This window comes from Saccostrea cucullata, unplaced genomic scaffold (assembly GCF_032062105.1).
Source record: "Saccostrea cucullata isolate Sc308-1 unplaced genomic scaffold, CSIRO_AGI_Scuc_v1 ctg4037, whole genome shotgun sequence".
Taxonomy (NCBI): Eukaryota; Metazoa; Mollusca; class Bivalvia; order Ostreida; family Ostreidae; genus Saccostrea; species Saccostrea cuccullata.
Genome location: NW_026940097.1, coordinates 63,788 through 78,776, shown reverse-complemented (window position 1 = coordinate 78,776; position 14,989 = coordinate 63,788). Strand labels below are relative to the sequence as shown.

At 33.3% G+C, this 14,989-nt stretch overlaps 1 protein-coding gene across 1 annotated transcript; it reads right to left on the bottom strand.

Annotated features, from left to right (window-relative positions):
- Positions 1 to 8,308: 8,308 nt before the first annotated feature.
- LOC134254772 (uncharacterized) lies at positions 8,309 to 9,865 on the bottom strand. The gene is made up of 3 exons (XM_062737296.1): positions 9,759 to 9,865; positions 8,909 to 9,082; positions 8,309 to 8,649 (listed from the first exon to the last, which is right to left on the bottom strand). The coding sequence occupies exons 1-3, from the start codon at positions 9,853 to 9,855 to the stop codon at positions 8,420 to 8,422; spliced, it is 501 nt and encodes a 166-aa protein (XP_062593280.1). The 5' UTR covers positions 9,856 to 9,865; the 3' UTR covers positions 8,309 to 8,419.
- Between the last annotated feature and the right edge of the window lie 5,124 nt (positions 9,866 to 14,989).

The following is a 14,989-nucleotide window of genomic DNA, read 5'->3' as shown; positions in this document are numbered from 1 at the left end:
ATAAAATCATGTTAAAGTACACAAATAAATGACGTTCTAATTATGTGGAAAAAATCTAATAGAATGTACAATATGTATGTGAAGAAAACAAATATAGAAAGTGGTAGAATTAACAAAGAAGATAATTATAGAGAATAAATATAGAAGCAGTAACGAATATAAATACAAACTTGAGAAAAATAACAACAAAAGAATGGGGAAATAATGAGGAAAAAAATGAATGACGCTTGCTACATGCAGTTGACAGAATGTACACAAGAACATACCCACAGAAGATGGAGGAGTGAATATTTACTATGGGAAACTACTGATTACACGAATCTTCTGGTAGCTACAATAAATTTTTGGACAGATTTAAAGATCGCAACGTTTTCTGTTAATGAGAGATTTTGGTCACCAAATAATAGTATATTGGAGTTGATGAAATACGGAAGTGAATAGATAAATCTATCTCTGGGTTCTCTAAAATAAGGACAGTGTAGGAGAAAATGTTCAGAAGTTTCAATCTCCACACAATTACAGTTTGGGCTATTGACAATATTTCGAAAAAAATAAATGACTTTTTAGTGAGCTACAAACGAGACGTAGTCTTTTGTGCAGTATTTGTTCCTTACGTTTGCCAGTATAATAATATCGAGGGGGTTTGCGATTTGGATTGTCGACATTTAAATAGCATTTTAAATTAGAAAGCGAGGGGTTCTGTTTGATAGAATCGGGTAACTCGTTCCAAAGTTTAATGGATGATGGGATGAAGGAATTACTATAGCAATCAGTTCTGCATTTGACTTGCCTTATGTTACATTTTTGTCTAGTGGAGTAATTGTGTATATCTTGATTTTGCGGTGGGACTAGATCTGAGAGGTATTGGGGAGTTATGCCGTATACCATTTTGTGAAACTGAATAATTTTATGCTTATATCTCCTGTCTTTTAAAGACTCCCAACCAGTCTCCTGATAAAGACTATTCAGACTTACAAGTTTCGTAGACCCGGTTACTATGCAAGCGGCCTCGATATTGATATGCTCGATTTTATTAACTAGATTGCTAGACATATTATCCCATATGACATCACCATATTCTAATAACGGTCTAATGTAAGAAAAATACAATTTTTCGAACGATTTTCTATCAATAAGAAATTTAAGTTTTCTTAGTATATGAAGACGTTTAGATGCTTTCAGGAGGGTTGTGTGTATGTGCAAATCCCAATGGCCATTTTTTGACAGATGTATTCCAAGATGTTTATGACTTTCCACATTTCCGATTTGTTGGCTGTTCAGATAAAGTGGGGGATGTGTGATGGGGATTCGTCTATTGCTAAATAGTAAACATTCGGTTTTTGAAGGGTTGAAATCGACCAACCACTGCTTTGCCCATGCACTTATCATATCAAGGTCACTGTTTAATATCTGACTGGCTGTGTGAGCATTTTCAACAACTACATACAGGGTCGTATCGTCCCGCAAACAATTTAATTACACAATTAATTCCACATACAGTATCGTTTATGTAAATTAGAAATAACAGGGGACCAAGAATAGATCCCTGGGGTACACCAGCTTTGATGCTACCCCAGGCTGATGAAGTGGAATTGAGTATTACTCTTTGTTCTCTATTTCTTAATTAACTTTGAAACCAATTAAGCAAGTTCCCAGTTATCCCTGCAGTTTTTAATTTGTAAAGGAGACCCTCGTGCCATACCCTATCAAAGGCTTTACTTATATCACAAAAAAAAAACAGCTCTTACTTCTTTTCTGGAATCTAGTGCTTTACCTATGTCGTTAGATATGTCTAATAATTTTTTATTGCAGAGTCACCTGGAATGAAACGACTGGTTTGAAAAAAAATTATTGTTGGATAAGTGTAGATATACACGATTGTAGATACATCTTTCCATTACCTTTCCAGTTATGGAAATAAGTGATATGGGTCTATAATTAGAAACATTGTTTCTGTCCCACTTTTTATATACAGGGGTAACGTTTGCTATTTTCCATTCCATTGGAAATACTGCTTTTTTAAGAGACATGTTGAAGAGTTTACATAATGGTAATTTTAGTACAGAAGCTGCCTCTTTAAGAAGACGGGGATTAATGAGATCTGGGCCCGTGGCTTTAGAAGTATCCAAGGACAGAAGAACTGTTTCTATTTCGGTTGCCTCAAGAGTTAAGTCAAAAAGTGTTTCGTTATTATTAAAGGAGTTTATATTGGGTAATGTGGTTGAATGATCATCAATTGATGACTGTTTTAGGAAAAAAGTGTTTAGTAATTCGGCTTTTTCCTTGTCATCTTCGTATGTTTTTCCTTCGAAATTAAGAGGAGTATTTGTAAAAGGTTGTTTAGAATTTAAGTTTGTTAACTTGTTTACTATTTTCCACCATTTTTTAGGATCATTGCACTCGTTAATTTCAGATGAAAGCTTACCGTTACGGTAGTACTCATCTCTAAGCTTTCGGACAAGCCCGACACACTGATTACGAGTACATCTGTAGTTTTCACGGTCACTATCTCTCTTTGTCTGTTTAGATTTTTTTTATGGAGACGACGTCTTTTCCGAATAAATTTTCTTATAGTGTTGTTAAACCATGGTGGGTCAGATTTCCGAATTGTCACAGTTTTATTAGGAATTGACAATTGTGCACGTTCAACTATGATTTTATTTATATTATAAAGACTGTTATCTATGTCTGATTCATTGAGTAAATTGTCCCAGTGTACGTTAGCTAAATTTTGTAGTAGGAAGTGTAGTCACCTTTGTCAAATAGCCATATTTTCCGTTTAAAACAGAGAGAGAGAGGAGACCGAGAGAGAGAGAGAGAGAGAGAGAGAGAGAAGAGAGAAGAGAGAGAGTATGATATTAAGAAGTGTTGACGAATGTTCAGTGAAGTATGTAGGTTCTTCAATAATTTGAAACATGTTATAAGTCTGTATAATGTCTAATAAATAATTGGCCTGTGTGTTTGGTGAAAGTAAACTGGCATTAAAATCCCCGACAATGATTATTTTGCTTATATTATATATTGCTTCCATTTATCTTTGTAGAAAACTGTGACAGTCATGATTGTTTACAGCATTTCAAATTTATAGCACATTTTTTATCACAATTACAAGTAACAGCTTTTTAAAAAGCTTGCCTGACTAATGCAATCAATATCTATAGAACCTAGAAGCATGATAATTTATAAACGTTTACATTGGGGCAGGGGTGGGGTGTTAAATTATTTCACTAGAGTAAATTATGAAGATGTTGCACCAAACATCATGTATTCATTTCAAGTCAATTGCAGGGTTCTCCACAAGGGGTTTTACCATGGCGGCCCGCCATGGTTAAATTTATGTGCGCCATGGTTAAACGAGTTGCGCCATGATTAAATTTTATTGCATTTCAGTTCTGACACCTACTTTTTTTTTAATGATTTGAGTAGTTAATTGTGTTTATACTACGACTGCCATGCACCTCGCATGCCTCGAAGGAAAGCGGACTGTGCTTAACAAACACGTCGTTAATCGGCGACTATGCTGTGAAGCGTAACAATCAATGGAGAGTCAATCAGCTGATCAATATTTTGAGAGTTAATTATCCTGCACACATGTAAATAATTTGGGGGAACTTCAACATGTTCGAGCGCTACATGATTAGATAACATGTTTATAAAAGATGACAATTACGAGCATGATAATCCTAATGCATGCGATTCAAGTTTCTGTGCCAGAAAAAAATACTCTGTAAAATATTAATATTCCTCTGTACTTAATCAATTTCCCATGCTCTGTTTTTTTTTTAAAGCTTTAACTGTATTAACTTTCTGATAAAATGTTCATAAGGCCTACGTCTCAATCGCCGTCCTAGTTTTAGACTTGGAGTTACTTCCCGTTGTTATGAAACGTGGCGTGGCGCTATTTTTGCACTGGGGCACGTGGAGAAGTAAGCAAAACTTGGTGAAAAATGCAAAATCTAGAAAAATAGAACGTTTAGAAAAAAGGGACACTCGTCCAAATATTCCTTTGTGTGTTAACTTAAAAAAATATTTCATACAACAGGCTACAAAAATTCTTATATTTAATAATTTCTGAATAATATTGCCATGGTTACTGTATCAACAATTTTTCTTTAAATTCTTTCAGAAGGTTACTACAGTTTTGGGCAAATTTTGGTACATTTAAGATACAGGATTAATTCTTTTCAATTTTAATTATTTTTTTTTCAACTTTAAAAAGCGTTAGTTATTCCATTGTTTTGTGTCGCAGTGGTTAAGTTTGAAAATTGTAAAACCAATCATTGATTAATGAAGATGTGGAAGTCTTACTCTAACACGCATTCGTGTTTTCGGTCACACTTCGCCTTCGCACAGCGTCCTCCATGGTTAAATTTTCAAATGTGGAGAACCCTGATAATTGTATGATACTCATCAGAGCAATGGAAAAAGAACACATTTTATATAAAACGTATATATTGTTTGTATCTCAAATAAAAAATGAAAGCATGTACATGTCCCGCTGAAGATTAGAACCCGCGACGTAAATATCATGAAAACCTCACTCCGCGAGTCTAAAAATGGTTTTAGCGGATGAAATAAATAAGGGAAAAAATTAATGTGATTGATTAATGCTGAAAAGCATGGCTATATGTAAAGGTTACATAAATTAGATTCAACTGCATACAGCATAGGCTTTGAGGAAGACAGCTGATAATATGATAACTACAAGAAATTGGGAATCGTAACGGTATGATTGACATGAAGAATGTGTTTAATAGTTTCTTGGGTATGCCAGAGCATTCAAGATTGTTGGAAACGTGGAATAAAGAAAGTTCAATATGCTTAAATGACCCAACAAACTTGACGGCTATATATGAATGGCATCATGCGCGGATACAGGAAGTTTTTCTCAGGGACGAGGGGTCAACATAAAAAATATTTATACGAACAAGTAATAAAGTTTCTCAATCCTGAAATGTGAGAGGACACTTTCATAGGTCTATACTGTTTTTGTAGGAGGAAACCCCCTGGAGTAGGGGGGGGGGTGATCAGATGTATATTTGGCCATTACATCCTCCTGAGAGATTTTTGTTCGTTTCGTTTTTATTACATGTAACAAAATCCGATGATAATCAGCATGCACAAAATTTTGCTGGCTAACTGTGACCTCTTAGCTTCGCACCTAGGAAATATTGATCCTTAGTAGTGCCTGACGCCGTGACGTCAGGCAATAATGACCATGCAGGCTAATCTGATGTAAAATAAGTTTAAGTTTAATACAATGGTTAATTTCCTCATCAATCTCCGTCCAGACAAAAGGCCACCTTGTGGGAGTACCTGCTTTTCTTGATATTTCAGTCAATTTCTAAAACATGAAAAAACATGAAAATTACCGAATTTACATTAGATTTAATTTTCAATGTTTATGTCATAAATTATAAATTGATTATTTATTATAATGTCTTTGTATCTCCAAATAAAGATAAATGACGGGATTTTAAAAGGTCTGCAGAGGGTCAAAATAATTAAAGCCCTTAATGTTAAAAAGCAGGTTTTTAAACATTTTTTTTCTTTTAAATTCTAACATAGAAGCTAAACTTTAGGCCTATATTCTGCACATATCAAATTCGCAGACCCCAAGATTACAGTTGTGTCCCAAAATTTTCAAGTAATCTACTAAATAATTTAAATTGAGGGCAATCCTTGACAACTGTTACAGGTATTCTAATTACATACCTTATTAAATATACAGTCCAACTGTGTACTTCTTTTGCCTTACGTTAAAACCTTTAATTAAACTGGTCCTGTAAATGGTCAAGAAAATTATAAATTTTACAGATTAAAATAATATGTTACAAAAATTTGAAATTTTAACTTCATGTGTATTTTGGTCTCTTAATTACGAGTCCTTAGATCAACATAGAAAAATATATTTTAAAAGAATACAAAATAATTAAAGTCATTTGCACTCATATTGTAGCTTTTCACAATTTAATCATTATTGATTTATATCTGTTCTTAGTTTTATGATTTATTGTAATGTACAGCACGGATACGTTTTACACTGACCCCCATCAGGTAAACACGTGAAAACGACATATAATTTACAGGATTTACTGAGCAAATATAAATTCTAAAGTTAAAAAACTTTTTAAATACAAAAAAATACTAAATGAGGAACATACCCTCTGATGTTGCAGAGACGAATGTCTCCCCGAAAGCATGCGGCACACCACCACATGTGTCTGAAGTCATCGAGGTTTTTGTAGCGAAATTCATGATCGGCTCTTTGTATGGCTGATACCTAACGTTTCCCCAGCTTTTTATCTACAGGAAAGTTTAATTAACAACAGCTCAAACACTTGGGAATCCTAGAAAACATCGATATACCTTTGATAGCTGCACAGATTTGACGTGTTTACTTGCTACCGGAAGTGCTCTTGAACCTAAACGGTTGTGGCGCCGCCTATATTTCTACAAAGGGGCAAAACCGACAAATATCGCAATTACACATGTTTTACGACAATAAAAATCGTGTTATTAAAACATTGGTTGAAGACTTCATACGTATGTGCAGAAAAAAATTGTTTTCATCATTTTTTCATTTATCTACTTATTGTTATCTACTTATTGTTTATTAATATTTCAGCACCTTACATTAGAATACAGCAGAATAATTTCAATGCAAGGAAAAGATCGGGGGCATTCCGAATAAATCGTTCATCTTGCGTTCACCGTTCGTTCACCGTTCACTTTGCGATCACGTTTGCGCCCCGTTCGCGTTCTACGTTCACTCACCGTTCTCCGTTCACACATCGTTCACCAAGTTCCGTTCAGCGTTCACACATCGTTTACTCACCGTTCGCTCTGCGTTCGTTCACCGTTCGTTAACCGTTCGTTCAGCGTTCGTTCACCGTTCAGGTGGGAAAGTAGAACCTTTCAGGGACTGTAAACGGGTGATATTTGAATATGTAAAAGCAATAAAAATATTCAATGTTGCTCTCACTCTAGAAGGGCGTTATACCAGATATCCTGCATGAAAGTATGGCGCAATTTTGATAGAATTGAAGAATGACAATTTCTAGCGTGATGCCAACAAATCTAAAGCAATATGAGAGGTATTTTTGAAAATTTTATTTTGCTGTTAAATTGTGTTATTATGATTAATTTGTATGTAAATTACACCTTTAAGACCAATTAGGTTAAAATAAAGTAGAAGAAAGGCTCCTATATACAATGCAATATAAAGTTTTATAAAAACAAATCATTATTGTACAGGACAAAATAATGATGTAATTTTGAATCAACCGAAGCTTATAAAAAGTTCTTCCATCGCAAATATGAGCAACTGAAGTTTAGAAACGTTATTTTTTCCTGTCATTGAAATAATTATTTACAATTTTGCAATAACAAAAAAAAAACGACACCGATCAAAGTTGCAGCTCATATTGCTTTAAGTGCAGATGATAAAAACAAACTTTTGTCCTAAAAATTGAAAAAAAAAACAACCTGGGTAATGTTTTAATGATTAAATTAACAAGTTTAACCGCCTTCTTTTCATTTTTTTTTTCTCATTTAAAGTTTCAAAACATGGAATTCTAAGTGAAAAATATTTGGATAGATTTATAGGGATGGTTGCCGAAAGGTAAAATTTTCAATATCGTAGAAGGTTTACAAATTCTTAGTTGCATTATTTGCAACAAAAATAGGCCCAGGAATATATTATAGCAAACCAGGCGCCCAATTTTTTGTTTGTATCAACTGTCCTTTAAAACATTGTGTGTCATGGTACACCAAAGTTCTCCTCCCCAGTAACTCAACTGCAGGGATACATACACATCAACGGTACTAGGGGGGAATAATCATTAAATCTCACAATTTATGCCATCCAGAGAGTAGTGAGGGTACCTTTGATAGAACTTTTTTTTTTCTTGTTTTGTTTAGTTTTTTTTTCGTGTTTCTTACCTCTCAATATTTAATGTACATGTTTATATTTCAAGAGATAGAGAGAGAGAGAGAGAGAGATGGAATATAATGTACTATTATAGCATACAATGTACGATTATATTAAAAAACGTCCTTATTGTGCCTATCTGTCTCCTTTAAGATCTAATAATGACCTACTGAACACACCGTCCTTTGTAAGGGATGTGCTAAACTCTGTTATTGGTGTTTTTAGAAAAAATCTGTTTAATTTTAAAGAGTTCACAAAGTATTCCCTTACACAACAATATTCAAATTGATAGTGGCGAACTATAAAGTAATGCTGTAACTAAAGAATTAAAATATGTTCTTATTTATTCAAACCATGTTAATATCAAAACGTCAATTCAAGAACGATAAGTCTTGGTATTATTTTAACTTAAGCAAATTACTCTTACTAGTATAATCGTGACTGAAATCGATTAAGTTTCGAACAAATGAATTATCATGACAATACTTAAAATATTGGCCGAGTTTCACACATATAATGACAAATCCTTTTCGCTTTGACGTCATGACACGTGAAGTCCTCAGTACTGATTGACCTCATGTGTGTCTCGTTAGGCTTATTGGTTTCCCCCAGGGGACAGGCATTCGGTATTAGTGTACCGTCATGAAATCTCCATATTCCATCCGTCTCCACGCCTTGAACCCAGATCTCCGTTGTACTATCTGGTATACGAACCTCTGAATTAAAGATTATTTTTTCCACTTTAAACCAACAATTCACTGAGAGATAGTCTACAAGTATATATGATTGATTTTCTGAGGAGATTTTTAATTACATGGTAATTGCAAAAAGGTGTATATATCATCTGGTTCATTTTTTTCATCAACTTTTCATATGGTTTTGATTTTTTCCATGAACTTTTTGTGTGGATAAATGTAAATAATCTCATTTACTGATTTCTCTCCCATCACATTTCGAAGATATAAAAAGTTTTACCTAAATGGTTCTTGAAAATTTCGAATTTCCTCGCAGTATCAATTTTGATGAGATCTCCGTTTTCCCCATTACAGCTAGCATTAGCCCCTGGGTAATTTAGGCCCTGAGGTACGTACTTAAGACAGATATCAAACGGAGAATACTCATAAAGAGTGTAGCCGGACGGGCATTTGGCTGTAACGAAAAGGGTGAAAATAAAATCATTCATTTATATTAAAGCATCAAGTGTTTCCTAAAGTCCGTCTAAAATAATATAGCAAAACAGTTTCATGTGAAATTGTACATATGACGAGGTTATCTGAAGATTTTTTTTGTTGTTGCTAGCAATAGAAAGGGCTGTCAGATTCAAAGGTTTTGACTTTTGATTGTGGTAATAATGATTTTTTAATTATATTTATACTAAAACAGGTAAGAGGTAAAACAAGGAAAGGTGCTCGATTTCAACAATCCATAAATAATACAAATATAATACAAATATGCAGAAAGTGCATGAAATACGGCCTCTGGAAAAATACAGTGGTTCGATCAGGTGCGCATGAGGAATTGGCATCAACTGTTCTTGTGTATTGAGCAGATGGATGAATATGATAGTAGTTAATACAAAAGCAGAGGCCTTACAATTGTTGCAGAACTTTTCTTCCCCCCCCCCCCCCCAAAAAAAAAGAGACCCAATGATTAAAAAAAAATGCAAATAAGATCTTATCAAATTCATGAACTTCAATCCATAACCCTTTAACATAAATGTGGATTACCAATAAATTTATATTAATTTGTTAACATTGTAACCTATAGGAGGACAGAAAAAGAAATACAATTATGATAATACAATTATGATAATACAAGTACTCACGAGGTATAAAAGTCCTCCATTGTGAACTGTTCATGATATTTTCGGGTGGATGGTAGCAACACAGACACTGTCGGTCAAGGTCATGGTAACTAAACATGTACAATGGCTTCTGCCTAATGAGACATGTCAAAAAACAATGCACAGTGCTGTGCATCTCGTGGTAAAGCACACATGAGCTTGTTGCATTGAAGTTTATTTCCAATGCAAAATTTACATGCACAAAACCTTTCGTTGGGAATTTTAATATAAAGACATTAAAGGTTATTAAAAATACGAATAGTGTCCAAGTCATTTCCTTTAGTAAAAGTATATCTATAGGCAACAGTTATCGCATATGCGACTGAAAATTACAAACCATAGCAAATAAGAAATTCAAAACTTTCAGGTATTTCATTAGACTGTTCAATTTCTTGTCATGTAAATGTTTTGTGTAAGGTTGATTGCTATTGTTCAAGAATATCACGAGTATTGGAATTTTATCGTTTCGTTGTCTATAATTCCATTCATATACATTTAATTCCCTTCTTAATAGAAGGCAGAGGTGGATTACAAGCTTTATACACAAAAATTAACTGAGTAGAATTGAATTTTAATACACATTCAAGACTGCAATGCAAGGAAATGAATGTAGAGAAACTTAATGGATATTCGTATTCTGTAATCTGCTTATATAGGTTTAAGCATTGTAGGTATGGGTGATGTCTGGATTAAGATTTCTAATTAAATGAAACTTGATTCGTGTCGTATATATAATTTTTAAAATTCAATGTAGGAATTCATCTTTTAAATCAATAAATAAAAGATAAAAATTATAAATGAATTTGGTTTTATATATATATATATATATATATATATATATATATATATATATATATATATATATATATATATATATATATATATATATATATATATATATATATATATATATATATCTGCTTTCTACATAAGGGGTACCAGACATAATATTCTGCCTTAAGGGGACATTTTGTATATTTTTTAATCTTTTACTTTGTGATGTTTTAAGCGCAAATTTATATATAACAAAGAACAATTTTGAGTTTTTCGCAATGAAAATTAAGAAAACATTAGTTTTTAAAAATATATATAATTTGGTGTCCCCCTAATATTTAAAAACCATATTGTATGCCTTAAGGGGACATATGCAATATATATACCTTAGGGAGACATATGCAATATATATACATTAGGGAGACATTTGCAATATATATACCTTAGGGAGACATATGCAATATATATACATTAAGGAGACATTTGCAATATATATACCTTAGGGAGACATATGCAATATATATACATTAGGGAGACATTTGCAATATATATACCTTAAGGACACATATGCATTATATATACATTAGGGAGACATTTGCAATATATATACCTTAGGTAGACATATGCAATATATACCTTAAGGAGACGAATGCAATGTTTATACATCTTAAGTAGACTGTATATATTTACAAGTATGGATACATTCAACCTTAGGGAACCCAAGTTGTTTTGAACATATTTTATTGACAATATGTCAAAGGGATCGGACACAAGTTCTAACAACTTAGGTAGTCCTGTCCCATATATAAGATCTGCATAGCCATACAACATACTTTACAAAATTTTACAATAATATATACATATACATAGAAGAACAAAGACAATTGTTTTCTGAATGAGGAAATAATATCAATTACCGAGTATTAATAATGGTAATAATAAATACAGTGTTGATATTATAAAGATATAATAATTTCAATAGAGATAATACAATCTGTAAAGTGTTAATTAAAACGACCTGATTCCTGAATAAATTTTTGAACAATTCCGAAAAATTTTTCATTTTCCTGCGAAGATAAGGAATCATCTCCCCATAGCAATTTGTGCACATTAATCATTTTTACATTATAAGTTAAAAGTATATTTAGTTATTAAAAAATAAGTTATTTTCTTATCAAAATATACTGATTTCGCCTAAAAATATCTTGCATTTTTAAATATCAAGATTTGTAGACGTTATGTATAGAAACAAATAATTCTTATACTATAATATTTTATATTTACCAACGCCTCTCCATCCTCCCCCTTTTTCTTTTTCTGGTAACATTCTTTTAACAGCATAACATGTAATATTTTTTGGCTTTGATCTGTTGAAGTAGCAACCTATCGTAAACTTTAATTTTATATAAAAACTTTAAACTTTTAATTAAAGGTATAATCCATTAATGACTATACCATTTATGATAAAATATGTTTAAGGAATCACTGTCTAGTTTTGAGAGTATGCCAGGGCATCAACAATAGTGGGAAACGTGGGATAATTTGCATAACGGGCGAAGCCCGTTATGCTAAAACTATCCCATGTTTCCCACTATTGTTGATGTCCCTGGCATACTCTAAAAACTAAACAGTGATTCCATATATTTCCATTTAATTGTGAAGTAAAATTGTAGACTTAGAAATTAAGAATATAGACTAATCGATTTAAATTACACGACGACTTCCATGCCAATTTCAATAGTCCTCGCACACTGATGTCAAACACAAAGGAAGCCCCACGAGATTTACATGCATATTTGGCTTCCTTTAGCGTCAGACAGAGAGACAGATGTTCACGAGATTTGCATGCGTATAACGCCTCCTTACCTGCTGACCTATCGACCTGCCTAATTTACATGTCGGCAGAAGTATCAAGAATATACTCCCAAATCTTTCAAAGAGTTATCACAGAGAAAAAAATTAGAAATGGAAATTTAAGTCAATTATCACCTTTTTTTATTCCATGCACTGACTATTAGCATTAAATTTTAGACCACTTTCCATGTCTGCGCCAAGTAGGCAATGCTTCATTTCATTTGTCTAATGTTAGATATTCTCAATTGCGTTAACATGGTCGATATAAACGAACTTTGGAAAGAAAATTTATTTTTCAAAGTGAGTTAGCTTGGTCCCAAATTTAACGCACTTTGAATTTTTTCAAAGTGCTTAAATTTTCATAGTGCGTTATAACAGTGTGTCCACGGATTACGCTAATATTTAGTCGGGCTTAAATTGCGTTTTCGTACAAACAATATCTTCAGTCTCAGGACTAAGTACAGTCGTTTGACCAGTTCCGGATTTCGGCCAGTTCCGAATAATTAGTAATGTAAGGACTGATTTTTAATAAATTCAACGGTGTAAAAATATTTTTTTAATGGTAAGAAGGCTTATTTATTAGCGTTTGAATTATGCGAAGTTTTGATTATTTACCCTCGGTTTAGTTTCATTATCGTCCACGAAACAGTCGACATACTTTTACAACGCATCAAACGTGAATCACCGCGACGCGCAAGTCTGAAGAAAAATCTCTGTAGATTTATAATTTTTCCAAATAAAACCACGTTCCAGGTATCAAAAGTAAGTTTGATATGTACTCTAACATATACTAAAAACTTGTCAATAATTAATGTTTAGAACACTGGAAGATATCGAAATATTTGCGTCTTCTTATTTTACCAGTTCCGAATACCCATTTTAAACACTTTTATAAATTCACTCTCCGTTGTTTTCTTCATTGTAAGCCTGATGTATTATACGTATCCCCGCTTGTAAAACGGGAAGAAAGGGGTATAAAGTAAAGGAATGTTTGTCCATCCACCCGTCTTTATGTCCATCCGTGCGTCTAACTGTACGTCCGTCCGTCTGATTTGCTCTAGGTTATCCAGTTTTTATCCGCAACCCCTCTTCTACCACTGAATGAAGTTTATTGAAGCTTCACAGAATTTAATGAGTCTTTCACAGAATCTTTGTTTAACAGTGCCAAAGTAAAACTATTTTATTTTTGGATCAGGCACAAAATTTGGGCTCCCTGAGAAAAACATAGATACCGCTACTCTTTGTAATTGAAAGGCTTATCCATCTCTAATCCGCAATTCCTCCTATACCACTGAATAAGATTTAATGATACTTTCACAGATTCTTGATTACATTGTGACATAATGAACTTTTATTTTACATTTTGATCTGACACTAATTTCGGGTCTACCAGAGCAAAACTTGTAATTTGTCTTAATTAATCATTAAGAAGGTGTGGTTTATCTTTAAAATGAGCTCAGTACCCACAGTACCTCTAGTTTCTCTTCCACCTTTGGAAATACAAATGATATATTGGTAAGAAATCAATTTAACTTTTCTTAGGCATGCTAATGGATAACATCTGGGACGTATATTTTTTAAAGTTGAATTGAATAAGAATTTCTGGGCTATCCGGAACTCGTCGGCTTATTCGTAACTGGTAAAAATGACACCTATGGTAACATGCGTAATATTTTTTTTTAAAGGCTGGATAAATTTTTATGAAACAATAGTTGATTCAGGCACGTAGTATCAGGGGGGGGGGCAGGGGGGCCCACTTTTTCTCCCGACATTACCTTTACTATAGGAAATGTATACTGAAAGGAAGGTTGCCCCCCCCCCCCTCATTTCAGCATAGTGTAGTGTTATAAAGAAAATTTACACCAAAAAGTTTAAGTTTGAATTTAAAGAAAGTTGGTCTTGAAAAAAGTTAGCCCACTATATTTATACGAAATAGAATTTTCGACTTTATAGTTCAGCCGAATCGGTTTCTTTTTCGGAACTGTCCAAACAACTGTACTTGACACCGCTGCATTGCACATGAGCAAAAACATAAACATACGGCCACATATAATTGAATTTAAATGAAAAATCATATGAATTTTGGGGGACATAAATTGTAGAAAACATGCATCTTAAATCTACTTATTATAAAATACGGTATTAACGACTTGTAACATGCCATCTGATTAAACTCTAAAAGTAAAGGTCTAAGAAAAGAAATGTTTTTGTAAATGTATTTTTCACACATTCACACTCTCTCCCTTCCCCACCCCCAGTGTCACCCCTTGGACTTGATACTGGAATAGAGAGAGAACTCGTTACAATATTGTATATGTAACTCCGCATACATAATGGACTAGTCAACTAAATTATTAAGAATTATTACAATAATACAAAATATGCATCATCATGAAAAATTACAGATTTTTCCATTACATGTACAATGTACCTTGTATGCCATACTATTTGCTCCATAGGCGTAGTCACAGGGGGCAGCGGGGGCACTAGCCCCCCCCCCCAACCCACACACACACAGACACTTTCAGATGTGATGGAGGGGGGGAGCAAGAGGTATGTCACTTTTTAATGAAGAACAAAATCAT

Bases quoted from the DNA above. Each gene is read 5' to 3' on its own strand.
- LOC134254772 (XM_062737296.1), bottom strand. From the start codon at position 9,855: ATGTTTAGTTACCATGACCTTGACCGACAGTGTCTGTGTTGCTACCAT. The intron at 9,083-9,758 runs GTGAGTACTTGT...TTTTCGTTACAG, and splicing joins ATGGAGGACTTTTATACCTC to CCAAATGCCCGTCCGGCTAC. The intron at 8,650-8,908 runs GTAAAACTTTTT...TCTTTAATTCAG, and splicing joins AATTTTCAAGAACCATTTAG to AGGTTCGTATACCAGATAGT.